The sequence below is a fragment of the Rhineura floridana genome, chromosome 10 (assembly GCF_030035675.1).
Source record: "Rhineura floridana isolate rRhiFlo1 chromosome 10, rRhiFlo1.hap2, whole genome shotgun sequence".
NCBI lineage: Eukaryota > Metazoa > Chordata > Lepidosauria > Squamata > Rhineuridae > Rhineura > Rhineura floridana.
In genome coordinates, this window is record NC_084489.1 from 1,688,037 (window position 1) to 1,702,778 (window position 14,742).

The 14,742-nt window shown below is 43.2% G+C and overlaps 1 protein-coding gene across 4 annotated transcripts in view; it reads right to left on the reverse strand.

Annotated features, from left to right (window-relative positions):
* Positions 1–529: 529 nt before the first annotated feature.
* Positions 530–14,742, reverse strand: part of IGFBP3 (insulin like growth factor binding protein 3) — a 72,094-nt gene continuing 57,881 nt past the window's right edge. For all 4 annotated transcript variants that reach the window (XM_061587017.1, XM_061587016.1, XM_061587014.1 and 1 more), the window contains one exon: positions 530–1,360. In XM_061587017.1, the coding sequence (XP_061443001.1) occupies positions 1,235–1,360 (126 nt within the window). In that variant the 3' untranslated portion in view covers positions 530–1,234. The remainder of the gene's footprint in view (positions 1,361–14,742) is intronic.

Consider the following 14,742-nt stretch of genomic DNA (forward strand, 5'->3'; position numbering starts at 1 on the left):
TGCACCTGGTTGACCACTGTGAGAACAGGATGCTGGACTAGATGGGCCACTGGCCTGATCCAGCAGGCTCTTCTTACGTTCTTATCCCCCTCACAGATCTACAATCACCAGAATTATCTGGGAAGATGGGCTATTAAACCACTCTGGTCACTGGAGCTCTATCAGAATCTATAGACTGTAGATGGAGTATGGGGCAAGGTCAGTAATAGGATTACAGATACTCTGTGAACATGACTGATTTTTAATTAATTTTAAGAAATTATAAGACCACTGACAGAAAAAAGTCCAGAAAGTCTGGATTTTTTAACTTGTGTTAAGTCTGGATTCTCTCTGGCTGTTTTGTGCATTGCCATGAAAATTGACAGGGTTGTTAAGCAAGCGTTTCTGAGTTCAGAACTATAAGTTTTGTAAGGTTTTGTTTTGAAATGAGCTTATGGGAAGCAGCAGAATGGCATGGGGGATATTTTCAACTTAACATGGCAGAATGTGAAAAATCCATGCTGGCTATATAATAATGACTGTATCACAATTATGTTTCATTTAAATAGTTTATAAAAAAAAGAATTATATTAAATACAGACAAAAAGAATATTCATAGTATAGTATATTTTACAGAAAAAATAGCCATGTAGACACATTTCTTTTAAAAAGTTCTTTTTTTACCCATGAAGATAAAGTTTCCCATCAGACCTGTATAAAACCAAAATGAAAACTTTAACACCTTGGGTGTGATCCAACCCAGCCTATATCATTTATAAGTTATTTCAGTGGAAGAAAATTGAACTCATGCTTAACTCTCCAGTGCTTAGCTTAGATTGGATCATATCCAATATGTTTAATATATTTACAAAGCTTATAGTCTATAGATTCTTCAAACTAAAAGCACAGTTATCTTTCAGGATCAAATTGGTCACAGGCCATTAATTAAAACAAAAAAAACAAAGCCAGTGGAGACTCCCTGAATCCATTCTGAAGTGCCTTTTTCCCTTATTCTTTCTGGGGATCAATAGTGCAGATTTATTTGGTATTTCAGAGCTCCCTATGTGAATCTATGAAAAACTGGAAGTGCGCCAATGGCAGCTTGCAGCTGCAGAGTCCACAGATATTGACCCCCATTAAGAAGGGGGCAAACCCTGGAGCTCCCAAGTCCAACGCAGTCCATACTGCAGCCCAGTCACTCCAAAGCCTCTGGAGGGTCAAGATGCCATACACAGATTCCATGAAAGATGGTGCCTCATTTGCTTTCTAAATTGTAGCAGTGGACATCTCCTTTTCCTTTCCCATCATATCCTGGGAGTGGTTGTCCATATTTATCCACACACCAGCAGTAGCCTCTTTTTCTGCCTCTGGATGGACGGCACTTCAAAACAAGAGATAAGATTTCATTAGTGACATTCTGATTTCAGTGCTGCGGTAAATCTGCTTAACCCAAGGATTTTAAGGTGAATAGATGTAGAATTCTAAAAGCAATCATAGCAGGTTCTTCAACCACAGTATAATCCCACTTTTACAACTTATGTTCAGTCAAAAGCTGGATCTATGAGGTGATTTCTACACCAAGGAGTTCACCTAACACTTAGTCTTGCCCCATTCCTCATGAATTAGGCAGGTTGCCCTCCCTCTACATTTATTTGTTGTATACTTTTTTAAAATACATTTTTCAAAAAACAGTGGCAAAACTATTCTAGGGATTGGGGGGAGAGGGAAATGTGTGATTGATGTAATGAGTTTTAGCCAATACATGCCTACCATAGGCCAGCTTTTTCCCAGTTCACACTTAACCACACAAAAATCCTGCAAAACATTTAGTTTTCCCCCTTCAAGTTTTTCCTTGAGTCAGAAAAAATGTGCATGCATTCTGATGGCAACACCATCATGTATTTGGATGGTACCGCCATCATTCTTAAAATATTTTGCCTGTCTTCATTCTAAGCCTTGCCATACTTGCAAAATCATAGAATGGGATGTATGGACTACTGTCTAAGTGGAATCCTGGCATAAGCATATTTTAAAGAAAAGAAGTCATGTTGGTCTTGCAATAAAAGAGTACAATTTTGGCACTTTAAAATGAAGGCACAATTTAGAGATGTTTAAGCACTTTTAAATCCCACTGATTTCAGTGAGAAAGGTTACGATCATCATTAACACTCCTTTTGAAGTCAGCATAACTTTCTGAATGTGGGTGGATTGTGCCCCAGCTGGCTCTATTTGGCATAAAGATGGAAGATCCCCTGGTGCTGTAGGCAGAATACATGGGTAAACATTGTATGATTAGGATCAGAGCTTGGAAAAGTTACTTTTTTGAACTACAACTCCCATCAGCCCAATCCAGTGGCCATGCTGGCTGGGGCTGATGGGAGTTGTACTTCAAAAAAGTAACTTTTCCAAGCTCTGATTAGGATGTTGGGTCTGAACCCTCAAACCAAAAAGAACCTGCAGATGTTGGAGAATTTCTGCTATGTGGTTTCAGACTCAAGCCCAAAGTCATACATCTTCATCTTATCAACACTTCCAGTGCTGAGAATGAGTGGAATTTTGATTATCCTCATAGAAGACTTACAATGAGCATTTACCTCCAATGCCAAATGGCTATTAAGGTTCTAATTATTGGAACATAAAAGCTATTCTTAGTAGCCCCAAAATGTGAAGAAGCCTTATAAATCACTTCAAGTAACACTACACACTACAGCTGTCCACTAACATGAAGCTACGTCACATTTTCATGGGCCTATGGTAATCTCCTGGGTAAGGGACCCTTTACGTGGACCCTTTATTTGGGAAAGAAAGGCAAGTTGATTCTTAGGCCCCAAATGGAGTACATGCCTGGCCAAGACAGTTTTGGCAGCAGTAGCAACTCCACTTGCATCTGTTTGCCAGAAGAATTCCAGGCTTCTAGCTGACATTTATTAGCAGACACATAATCCTCTGCAACAGTTATCACTTCAATAATTGCTAGATATATCAGCATATTGGAGTCTACGTGTCTACTTCTCAAAGCACAAGGTTGCCCGAATAAGTAAATAAAAATAAAATTTCTAGGGAAAGCATGATTCCCTAACACGATTTATCCAAACATCAAAAGCAGAAGATTGCTCCAGAAATAGTTTAGTGGGCAAGAAATACTATTTTTCTCAGCTTCCCTCTACAAGTTAAAAATAACAATTGTAATGTTCAGATCTCACGTAATATATTATGAAGCACCACAGATCTAGTTGATGGAAACACCAGGAAATGAGTCTGGGACCTTTTGCATGTAAATCACACACTACTCCCTACTAGAATGAAGGGATCTTTGGGATAATAAATGTCATATGGCCTAAAAAACCTAACTCTTCCCTGATTAAAAGAAAACAAAAGGATATTAGCAACAGAGGATTATCTTAATAAAAAGAGAAATCAATCAATTATCAAGGAATGTGGCCTCCTCTAAGCCCATAATAACTATGCCATATCAGACATTAACATTTGTGGCATGTCATATTATGCTTTTCTTGGCGAACCTCCTCCTTCCAAATTGTGGAAGTTGCTGTCTACATATTAGTTCAACTGTTGATAGATCTTATGGCATAGGATTCACGGTGCACTTTACTGCTGAGACACAGTTTTTAGATCTTTGGCAAAGTTAATTTCACTCAGGAGGGATTATTTTTATAGACAGTGGCATGAATTTACCAGTTTTCATGTAGGAACACAGGAGTATGACTTATACAAAATTAGAAGATCGATCCATCCAGCTCAGTATTGTTGACACTGACAGGTAGTGGCTTTTCGGGGTTTCAGACAGTAGCCTTTCTCAGACCCATCTGGAAACACCAGGGATTGAGCATGGGACCTTTGCATGCAAATCATGCATTCTGCTACGGAACTACTGTCCTTCTCATGTTATCTGTGAGAATGAACACATCTTTAGAATAATAAATGCCACATACCCTAACAATTCTAACTCTTCCCTGAATAAAAGAAAAAAAGGATGTTGGCAAAGGAAAAAAAGCGTTTTCAATGATCGAAGACTGTGGCCTCCTCTAAGCCCATAAAAACTATATTTGGGTGCTATATCAAACATTATGGTTTTAGATGTGTTTAGATGTTCAACATGTCTTCTTCCAGCATTAGGAAGTTGTGATTATGTTGGAGGCATGGGCCATGTTCAGTGACAAGTTGTAAAGGAGGCTTGTGAGCATGTTTGCTTGAACTTCCCATAATCGAGCATGGTTACTGATTGCAGGGAGACTTGTGTGTCCAACAGATAAACCTACAAACACATATTTGGTATCATATGTATCCTTAGGGAGTTAGGATTGACCCCATACCGTCTTGATGGCAAACAGGTTTACAAGTGCTAAATATAAAGTGACCCTATTTCAACAGAGTTTGAGATAATCCAGTTTTGCCATCATGAGCTTTACAAAGTCAAAACCTGCTCAGAGTCTCCAATTCTTCTTCAGAGATGATGGGCACACCCAGTGCTTTTTGGGTAAAACAAATGAGGTGCCTGAATTCATACCTCATTCAAAGTAACATGGGTGCCAGCACAAAATGGCGGGTATCAGCAGCAAAACATACTAAATAAATAAAAAGGTGCTGGTACTCTGCCCTAGGTGCTTCTAATCATTTCCAGTGCTAGCAGGCAAGATGTAGGGAAACCTTCTATGTTGCCCAAAGGCAACATGTTATTGTTTTGCGAGTTATATTTCAAGTGACTGGGAGGAAGCAGACAAGGAACATTTCGCCTTTTAATAATGGGCATTGCTAGGTACTTAAAGACTCAGGACAAAGGCTCATGGAACAAATCTGCACAAAATTTGCATATGCTAATGTATATGTAAATTAAGCAAATTAAAATGTCATATGGTAACATAAGCAGAACATAAGAAAAGCCTTCTGGGTCACACTATGTTGGCAGCGGTGTAATGAACTGCGTGTACCCAGAGGTCCAGTCCAACCCGAGAGAGATCACCCAAGAGAAAAGACCAACACACACGAGCCTTTAGTCTTAAGAGTCTTTTACTGACATTAACGGTAATACAGATGAGAACACTTTCCTAACACTACTAACACCCCCCACACAAAGCGGTTTCGGTTTCAAGGCTTTATAGACAACAGAAGCTCTGTGCCAGCTGCGCATCTGTCCTTGAGCTGTCTGAACGCCTTAACCCTTTCCTTGGCTTTCCTTGCTGTCTTTGTGGAACACCAGACCACTAGACTTTCCAGCAGCCTACACATATTTGTGTATTTTGCATATGCTAATGTATATGTAAATTAAGCAAATTAAAATGTCATATGGTAACATAAGCAGAACATAAGAAAAGCCTTCTGGGTCACACTAATGGTCCATCTAGTCCAGCATCCTGTCCACAGTGGCCTATGGGAAGATCACAAGAAGGATCTGAGTACAACAGCACTCTTCCCACATGTGAGGGGGGGAACAGCTGCAGCACTAGCGGACTGAAGAAGACCTGCCCTGGGAGTAAGTATCTGAGCATCTGTGTGCTTGCTGCTTGCTCCTTTGGGCTGCTGTCCCTCGAGACAGCTGAAGTCCCTGGTAAGTGCTGCAAGGACTGGGACCTCTGGCCTGACTCTGGCTCCAGAGACAGGCTGCAGTTAATCTTGCAGCCTCTTGCATCAGCTCCTGGCTGGGTCAGGAGGCATAAAAACCCAGCTGCCCTTGGGCAGCAGGTCTGCTGCCGCCGAGGTTGCCACCAAAGGGGCTCCCCCCTTAGAGAGTCCCGAGGGTGAGGGTGCTACCCCCTTCTATTACCTTTTTTTAAAAAATTGTTTTCTGTTAAACCAATCTAGAGGAGATTTGTGGTGGGGAGGGTGTGTGGTGCATGTGTAGTTCCTGCATAGGGTGGCAGCCTGTGCAGTGAACTGAATGACAGGAGAAAGTTGCCAGATGCCTTCAGAGTGAGAGTCTGTAACTGGCAGAAGGCTGGCCCTCCCTGGGTGTGAGACAGGAAGGGGAGTAGATGGGCCCTGTGTGAAAAGGTTTGAATGGGTATGACTGTTCATAATTCTCACAGAGGCCTACTGGGAAAATTGGCTCCAGCAGGTTTTGTTGGTGGGCTCATGTTGGGTCCATCTCAGGTGTTTAGGAGGAGTCTTAGTATGGAAGAACATTGGTGATCCCACCCAATTTCAGTGATCATGGGAAATATAGCCATGGGAATGAATGAACGAATGAATGAATCTTTATTTTTACCCCACCCTTTTTCCAAAACTGGAACTCAGGGCGGCTTACAAATAAAAACTACTCATAGGTAAAAAACATACAAAAATATACAATTAAAATAGAATTAAACTATTCGTGACATTAAAATCATGAAACTTACACTTAAGATACTAAAACAATTTAAAACATTAAGAATAGGACCATAGAACAATACAACAGACCTTATGAGGCCCTATCTTAAACATCTTCTAGTCCAAAAGCCTGTCGGAATAAAAAAGTCTTTGCCTGCCGACGGAAGGATAGCAAGGAAGGGGCCATTCGTGCTTCCCTAGGAAGAGAGTTCCAGAACCTGGGGGCAGCCACCGAGAAGGCCCTTTCTCGTGTCCCCACCAATCACGCTTGCGAAGGTGTTGGGACTGAGAGAAGGGCCTCTCTTGAAGATCTCAGGGAACGGACAGGCTCATACGGGGAGATACGGTCTGACAAATAGCCTGGACCTAGGCCGTGGTGAATTACCATAGAAGATGAGGGGAAGGCTATCTGCACCTTGTTCCTTGCTGCCACTCCTCTCATGGATGGGTTCCTCGTTGCTCATCTGCTGTGCCCACTGCCCTGTGTGTGTTGTTGTTTAAACGCCAGGTACACATAAAGACCACTCTCATCCATGATTTGATTATGGATGAAGGTGCCGATTTGGTGTGCATTACCGAGACCTGGGTGGATGAGCTGTAAGGAATTGATCTAACCCAGCTTTGCTCACCTGGATACTCGGTGCAACACCAGCACAGGCTGCAGGGACTGAGGGGGGACGAGTTGCTGTGGTCTACAGAACTTCCATCTCTGCCACCAGGAAACCACTCTGTCTTGGAGCTGGCTGTGAGGGCCTGCACCTGGTGTCGGACCGAGGAGACAGTAAACTAGGGTTGCTGCTGGTGTACCGTCCACCCTGCTACCTGGCAGCTTCTCTGACCAAGCTGGCAGAGGCTGTCTCGGCTGTGGAACCCAGAACAATAGTGCTGGGTGATTTCAATGTCCATGCTGCGGCTGCCTCTAGTTTTCCTGCTCGGGACTTCATGGCCTCCATGACGACCATGGGGCTGTCTCAAGTTGTCCCTGGCCCAACACATAGGGCAAGGCATACCCTCGACTTGGTTTTTGCTCCAGATGGAGGAAGGGGTGGTCTGGAGATGTGGGGGTGGATGTCACCCCATTGTCATGGTCAGATCACTTCCTGGTGAAGTTTAGACTTATGGCTCCAATCCTTCCCTTCAGGGATTGTGGACAGATTAAGATGGTCCAGTCCCGGAGCCTAATGGAATCCACAGGAGTTCTGAATGTCCTGGGGGGGTTCCCAGTAGATAGAGCAGATGACCCTGTTGAAGCCCTTGTCACACTGTGGAACAGCGAAGTGCATCGGGCTCTTGACACGGTTGCCCCCGAGTGCCCTCTCTGGCACTGTGGGGCCCGGTTTGCGCCTTGGTATACCAGTGAGCTAAGGGCAATAAAACAGGCTCGACGACGGGTAGAGTGGAAGTGACGAAAGACGTGCTGTGAGGCTGATCGGGCATGACTAAAACATCATAACTGTGCCTACTGTGCGGCAGTGAGGGCGGCAAAGGCCCACTTCTCTGCCTCTATCGCATCGTCAATTAGCCATCCAGTGGAGCTTTTCCATATTGTCAGGAGTCTGTTCACATCAAGTCCAGGAAATGGAGTTTTAGACCCTTCAGAGGCCCACTGTGAATTGTTTGCAAGGCACTTTGAGAGTAAAGTTGCTCGCCTTCATAGCAGTCTTGATGCCCCATCCACATCTACTGTAGTCCCCAATGAGGTGTCCAGTGCAGCATCTGCTGCAACTTCTTGGGAACAGTTTGAGTTGATTCGACCTGATGACGTAGACAAGGTGCTTGCGATGATGTGGCCAGCAATGTGTCCTCTTGACCCTTGCCCTTCTTGGCTTATTAAAGCTTGCCGAGGGGAGTTGACCGAGTGGATCCAGGGTGTGGTCAACACATCGTTGCTGAAGGGAGTGGTTCCAGCTGCCTTGAAAGAGGTGGTGATCCGACCATTCCTGAAAAAGTCCACCCTGGACCCATTGGTTTATAACAACTACTGACCGGTCGCAAAAAACCCTTTTAGGGAAGGTGATTGAGAGGGTTGTGGCACAGCAATTGCAAGTATTCTTGGATGAAACAGATTATCTTGACCCATCCCAGTATGGGTTCAGGCCTGGTTATCGGACTGAATCAGCCTTGGTCGCCCTGATGGATTACCTTTATTGGGAGAAGGACGGGGGAAGTGCAACCCTGTTATTCTTACTTGATATCTCAGTGGCTTTTGATACCATTGACCATGGTATCCTTCTGGGCTGACTTGGTGAGATGGGTATTGGAGGCACTGTTTTACAGTGGTTCCGATCCTATCTCCAAGGTCGCTCTCAGACAATAGCATTGAGTGACTGTCTTTCGTCCCCCTGGCAGTTGTACTGTGGGGTGCCGCAGGGTACCATCTTGTCCCCCATGCTGTTTAACACCTATATAAAGCCCTTGGGAGTGGTCATCAGGAGATTTGGGATGAGGTTTCAGCAGTATGTTGACGATACCCAGCTCTATTTCTCCATAACATCTGATTTGGGAGAGGTCGTGCAAGCCCTTGGCTGCTGTCTGTACTCAGTGGTGGGCTGGATGAGGCCAATAAACTGAGCCTGAATCCTAGCAAGATGGAGGCGCTGTGGGTTGGTGGTTCCTGAGTTCGGATAATTGGTCACTTGCCTGCTTTGGACGGGGTTGTACTCCCTCTGAAAGAGCAGGTTCGAAGTCTGGGGGTGCTCTTGGATCCATCTTTGTAGCTCAGGTGACTTCAGTGGCTAGGAGTGCCCTTTATGAGCTTTGGCTGGTAAAACAGCTGTGGCCATTTCTGGACTGGGATAGCCTGACCACTGTTGTCCATGCTCTGGTAACCTCCAGGCTGGATTACTGTAATGTGCTCTATGTGGGGCTGCCCTTGAGGTTGGTCTGGAAGCTGCAGCTGGTGCAAAATGCAGTGGTGAGACTGCTCACTGGGGCAGGGTATCGCCAACATGTCACCCCGCTGCTGAAAGAATTGCACTGGCTGACCATTTGCTACCAGGCCAAGTTCAAGGTTCTAGTTTTGCTGTAAAAAGCCCTATACAGCTTGGGACCACAATACCTGAAAGACTGTTTTTTCCCTTATATACCTAGTCGATCACTGCGCTCTGCAGGTGAGGGCCTCCTGCAGATACCATCTTATCAGGAGGTCCGTTCTGCACAACATAGGAAATGAACCTTTGGTGTGGCGGCACCTACCTGTGGAATTCCCTCCCCTTAAATATTAAACAGGCGCCATGTGTGCTATCTTTTTGGCGCCTTTTGAAGACTTTCCTCTTTCCTCAAGCCTTTTAAGTTGAGACCTATCCCAGTCTGTGTCTGTGTTGGAATTGCTTTTTAATATGTTTTTTTTAAAAACCTTTTTTTAAAACGATATGTTTTTAACCCTTTTTAAATAGATGTCTTTAAAGCTTTTAAAAAAATGTTTTTAAAGTTGTTTTGTTTTAATGTATTTTAAGGTCTGTTTTTATGATGTTATAAAGTGTTTTTAGTGCTTTTGTTTCCTGCTCTGGGCTCCTGCTGGGAGGAAGGGTGGGTTATAAATCAAATTATAAATAAATAATATAAAATAAATAAATGTGATTATCAGCAACTGGTACTTGGAGGCATATTGCCTTTGACAAAGCCATCATGGTTACTTGCCATTGAGAGCTTTTCCCTCCATAACTGTCTAATCCTATTTTAAAGCCATCCAAGTTGGTGGCCATCATTCCCTCTTGTGGGAGCAAATTCCATTGTTTAACTGTGTGCTGTGTGAAGACATACTTTCTTTGGTCTGTCCTGAATCTTCCAACATTCAGCTTCATTGGATGTCCCCAAGTTCTAGTGTTATAAGAGAGGGAGAAATTATTTTCTCTATCCACCTGCCCTGCACCATGCATAATTGTATACACCTTTATCATCACCTTTTCTCTAAACTGAAAAGCCCCAAATGCTCCCACTTTTCCTCTTACAAGCACAGCAAGTTAAATGTGACTTTACTTTTTAAAGCTTTAAAAGGTGGGGGGGAGAGAAGATCCAGGGCTCAGTGTGAAAGATTTAGGGCCTGGGGCTCCTTGGTTACTCTTAATACCACTGCTCTTAATCCAATGAGGCCACAGGTGAACTGGGGTGAGGAAAGTGCCTGGATGTCTCCTAGCAACCAAATGATAAGAAAGCAAAATTAACTGATGCTTCCTCCTCTCCTTGTTTTTAAATAACACATTTCACAAATAAAGCCTTCTCTGTAAACACTGCTACTCTACCCCCTCTGGCTGAGAACCACGGAGTTAAATGAGACTCAAGCATCACACATATGACCTACAATGAGTGCAAGAAGTCCTTGACAAGTGAAGATACTTAGCTAAACAGGAAGTTTATTTGTATTATGAGCTCTTTGATCCCTATTCTCTGTTAGCTCAGCTAGGAGAATTTTTGAGAGGAGCTGTCACTCCAGTACTTCCTTAGCTGGAAACACTGTCGTCTCTGGCTACAGTCTCCTATCATGTACCACCCACAACCTTCCAGGGTTTGCATTCCACAAAAGGCTAAGTATTGTGCTGGGCAGACTCCTCTCCCTCCCAAATGTTTGTTTTATCCATGTTTACATTATTACAGTACATGAACTAACACCACTTATTCTAGCTAAAAAATAAAGGGTGTATTCTCTTTACACCTTCAGTCAGGAAAAAGAAACATAATGCCACATGTTAGAGCAACACAATGTTGGCTTCAGCCCTCTGTGTATACAACCATCTTAAGTGCTTAAATGGAGTGATCTGTCATAGAATGAGAAAAAGATAATTAATCACATGCTTATTTGAGGGACACACAGAAAGGCATTACGATTGGGTGAGGTGATGATAGGGAGAACACATATCAAATGTCTTGATTTGTTCCTTAACTATATGGGTGAATTTTGGATTAATCTGGTTTAATACAGCTTCTTTAATAATAATAATTTATCAAGTGCTTTATGAAGGGTGTGAGAAAGTGGATAGTGACACATTTTTCTCTCCCTTCAATAATTCCAGAACCCTTTATATCATCATTGAATTTATTTGTGTGTTTGTACCAAACAAAAGGGTAAAGGTCTCTAGCCTCAATGGCTTTAAAATTAGACCACTTTGTGAAGGATAGGCCTATTCGTGGATATTAGGTATGGCCGCTAACTGGACCCTTCACGTTCACAGGCAGTGCACCTCTGAATACCAGATGCTGCGGACAAATGAGGGTGAACTATGTTCTTTTTTCTTTTGAGAGCCATGTAGTTGGTCACTGTTGGAAATGGAACTTGAGGCAAGATGGAACTTCTTGTGATCCAATGTGTCTCTTCTTATGTTCAAAGAACTTTGCATACATCATTTCACTAATCCATGCAACAACCATTCTCGTCAGGCAGAGTAAGACTTCCAAGGGATGAGATGCTTGAGTTCTCATTAACTAATAAAAGCATAATATATTATGCAATACAGTAAACACTGCAGGACAGACTGTGAATATAACAGAGATTACACATTCTGTTTAATTTGAATAATTTATTCAGAATTATTTTTTTGTTGGTGTAGAAGTCTGGATTACCTGGATACAGATTAGTACTACTATTGTGTATTTAATGTATTGGAGAAGGCCCTGTTTGTTTTCATCATTTGGGATATTGTTTTGTGTATTATTGCTGCTTCACATTTCTGTAGCAAATCTTCTCTATCTGACTTCATTCATGGACAGTAATGTATGTTTTCTGAGGAAATTCTGTGCAGTGCCCAAAATCTTTAGATCTCCAGAGTTATTCAAGATATAACATTTTTAAATAAAGAAAAAGTTAATGTCTAACCCTCATTACTGTTGCTGAGAAAAGCTTGAAAACATGATAGTATCATCCCTGGCTACAGTCTCCTGCCATGCACCATCCACAACCTTGAAAGCAAACTTCCCCTCCTCCATCTTCGTTCCCTGCACTGTGGCCCATTCCTGACATATGTTTACCTAGCCTCTCCCTAAAAAGAGCAGTGGAGAAGATTCCCCAGGCAACTGGCAACTTCCCCTGGCCACCAATTCCATTGCCTTCTGTTCTGCAACCCAGAAGTCTTCCTTAATATTCCCTCTAAATGCTGAAATTTAGCTCTACGGGGTTTTGCCTTCACCCCCATGGAAGGAGGCAACAACTGCTCTCAGTGTTCTTTAATAGTAGCCTTTAAAACAGAGAACTATGTTATTTCCTAGGAAATTTCTTAGGAAGTTCTGCATGGATGCAACTGAATGCTAGATACCAGTAACAAGAAGAAAGGAACCAAATAAAACCACTTATTTTAAAATTAATGATGTGATCCTGTGATATACTTTGTACCAACAAATATAATAATAATAGTAATGATTATTATTCTCATCAGTCACTTTATACAATAAAAAATCTCAAAGCAACTTGACAAAATACAATAAAAATTAAAACCATAATAATATAAAACAATGGCAGTGCAAAATCCATAAAATGCTCATCCAACAACATGTTAATAAGGACCAGTCCTTACCTATCCCACTAACAGATGAGCAACAATGTAGGAGGCAGCCTGGACTGAAGGCCTAAGTGAACAGAAAGGTCTTAGCCTGGGACCTAAAGACTGGCAAGAATGTCTCCCTGGAGAGATGGAGAGCTACCCCCAAAATGGCCCATTCTTGTGTTGCCAGCCTCTGCATCTCCCTCAAGTGGGGCACACAGAGAAAGGCATCTGATGAGAACTGCAGTGTCTGGACTGGTTTCCATGGGGAAACACACTTCCGGAGGTATTGTGGTCCTGAGCTGTATAGAGCTCTAAAGGACAAAACCAGCACTTTGAATTAAGATTGGGAACTAATAGGTAGCCACTGTGGTCAGACCAGAATCAATGTAGTATGTTAAGACCTTCTAGTCCCTGTCAGTACACTAGGCACTGAATTCTTCACTACCTGTAGTTTCTGAACTGTCTTCAAAGGCAGCCCCACATATAATGCATTGCAGTAATCTAACCTGGATATTACCAGAGCTTAGTCAACTGAAACTAGGTTATCCCTGTCCAAGGAGAGTCTCAGCTGGGCCACCAACTGAAGCTGATGGAAGGCACTCCATGCCTCCAAGGCCACTTGTGCCTTCAGCAACAGAAGTGGATCCAGAAGTACCCCAAGTTGTACGTCTGCTTCTTTAGGAGGAGTTCAGCCCCTTCCAGAACAGCTAGAATCTCACCCATCTGGTCTAAGGAACAGCACACTAACAGCACTTCAATCTTTACCCAGCTTGAGCTTGAATTTATTGGGTCTCATCCAGTCCATTACCAAAGCCAGACACCAATTCAGCACAACTACTGCAACACCTGCAGATGTAAAGGAGAAACAGAGCTGCGTGTCATCAGCATATTCACGACAACGCACTCCAAATCTCCAAATAATCCCCCTCAGTGGTTTTATTTAGATGTTAAGCAGCATGGGGGATTAACCCCTGTGGAACTCCAGACTGAAGGCTCCATGATGTTGAGCAGCATCCCCCAAGCATCACTCTTTGGAGGTGGCCATCCAAATAAGACTGGGACCACTGCAATGCAGCCACCCAGTCCCATTTCAGACAGCCACTCCAGCAGGATACCATGGTCAATGGTAGTAAAAGCCACTGAGAGGTCAAGGAGAATAGACAGGGTCACACAGGTCATCTGTCTCTAGCAACAGACAGGGTGATCAAGGCAGTTTATATGCTCAAACCTGGCCTAAACACCAATTGAAATGGATCTAGAAAATCAGTCTCATCTAAGAGAGCCTGGAGTTGGTTAGCAATGACCTGCTCAAGAACCTTGTCCAAGAAGGGAACATTCACAACTGGGTGATAGTTATTTAAATCTTCTGGGTTCAGGGAGGATTTTGTAAGTAGCGGCCTTACCACTGCTCTCTTTAGGCATACAGAGACCACTCCCTCTCATAAAGAGGCATTATCACCTCCCTGGCCCAGAAAGCCAGCCCTTCCTTGTTAGTTTTAATCAGCCATGTGGTGCAAGGGGCAAGTGCACATACAATCACCCACACTGCACCCACTGAAATTCATCCAACAAAATGGGGCTAGATTGTGCTCTGAGTATCTCTGACATTTACCTGCTGTAATAGTGGGGTCAAGGTCTCAGCAAATACAAGCAATTTTAGCCTCAAAATGCTTTGCAAACAAGACACAGCAGGCCACAGTCTGTTCCACCCCCTCCTTTGAGCCAGAAAGTCAAAGACTTCATGTTACCCAGGAAAGGTACTCCAGAGGACATAGTGAGGATACGATGGAAACAGTGAAGTACATCTTTGCTGCCTTCACTGCCAGAAAATCTTCCAGAGGCTTCTGAAAACCAATTGGATCCATCAGTCTCTGAGGGCAGACCATTCTAATAGCTCCCCCCACCCAGAGGGAGAAAGTCATTGATCGTCTAAAACTCAACAGCAGCTGATCTGACCATAACAAGGGAC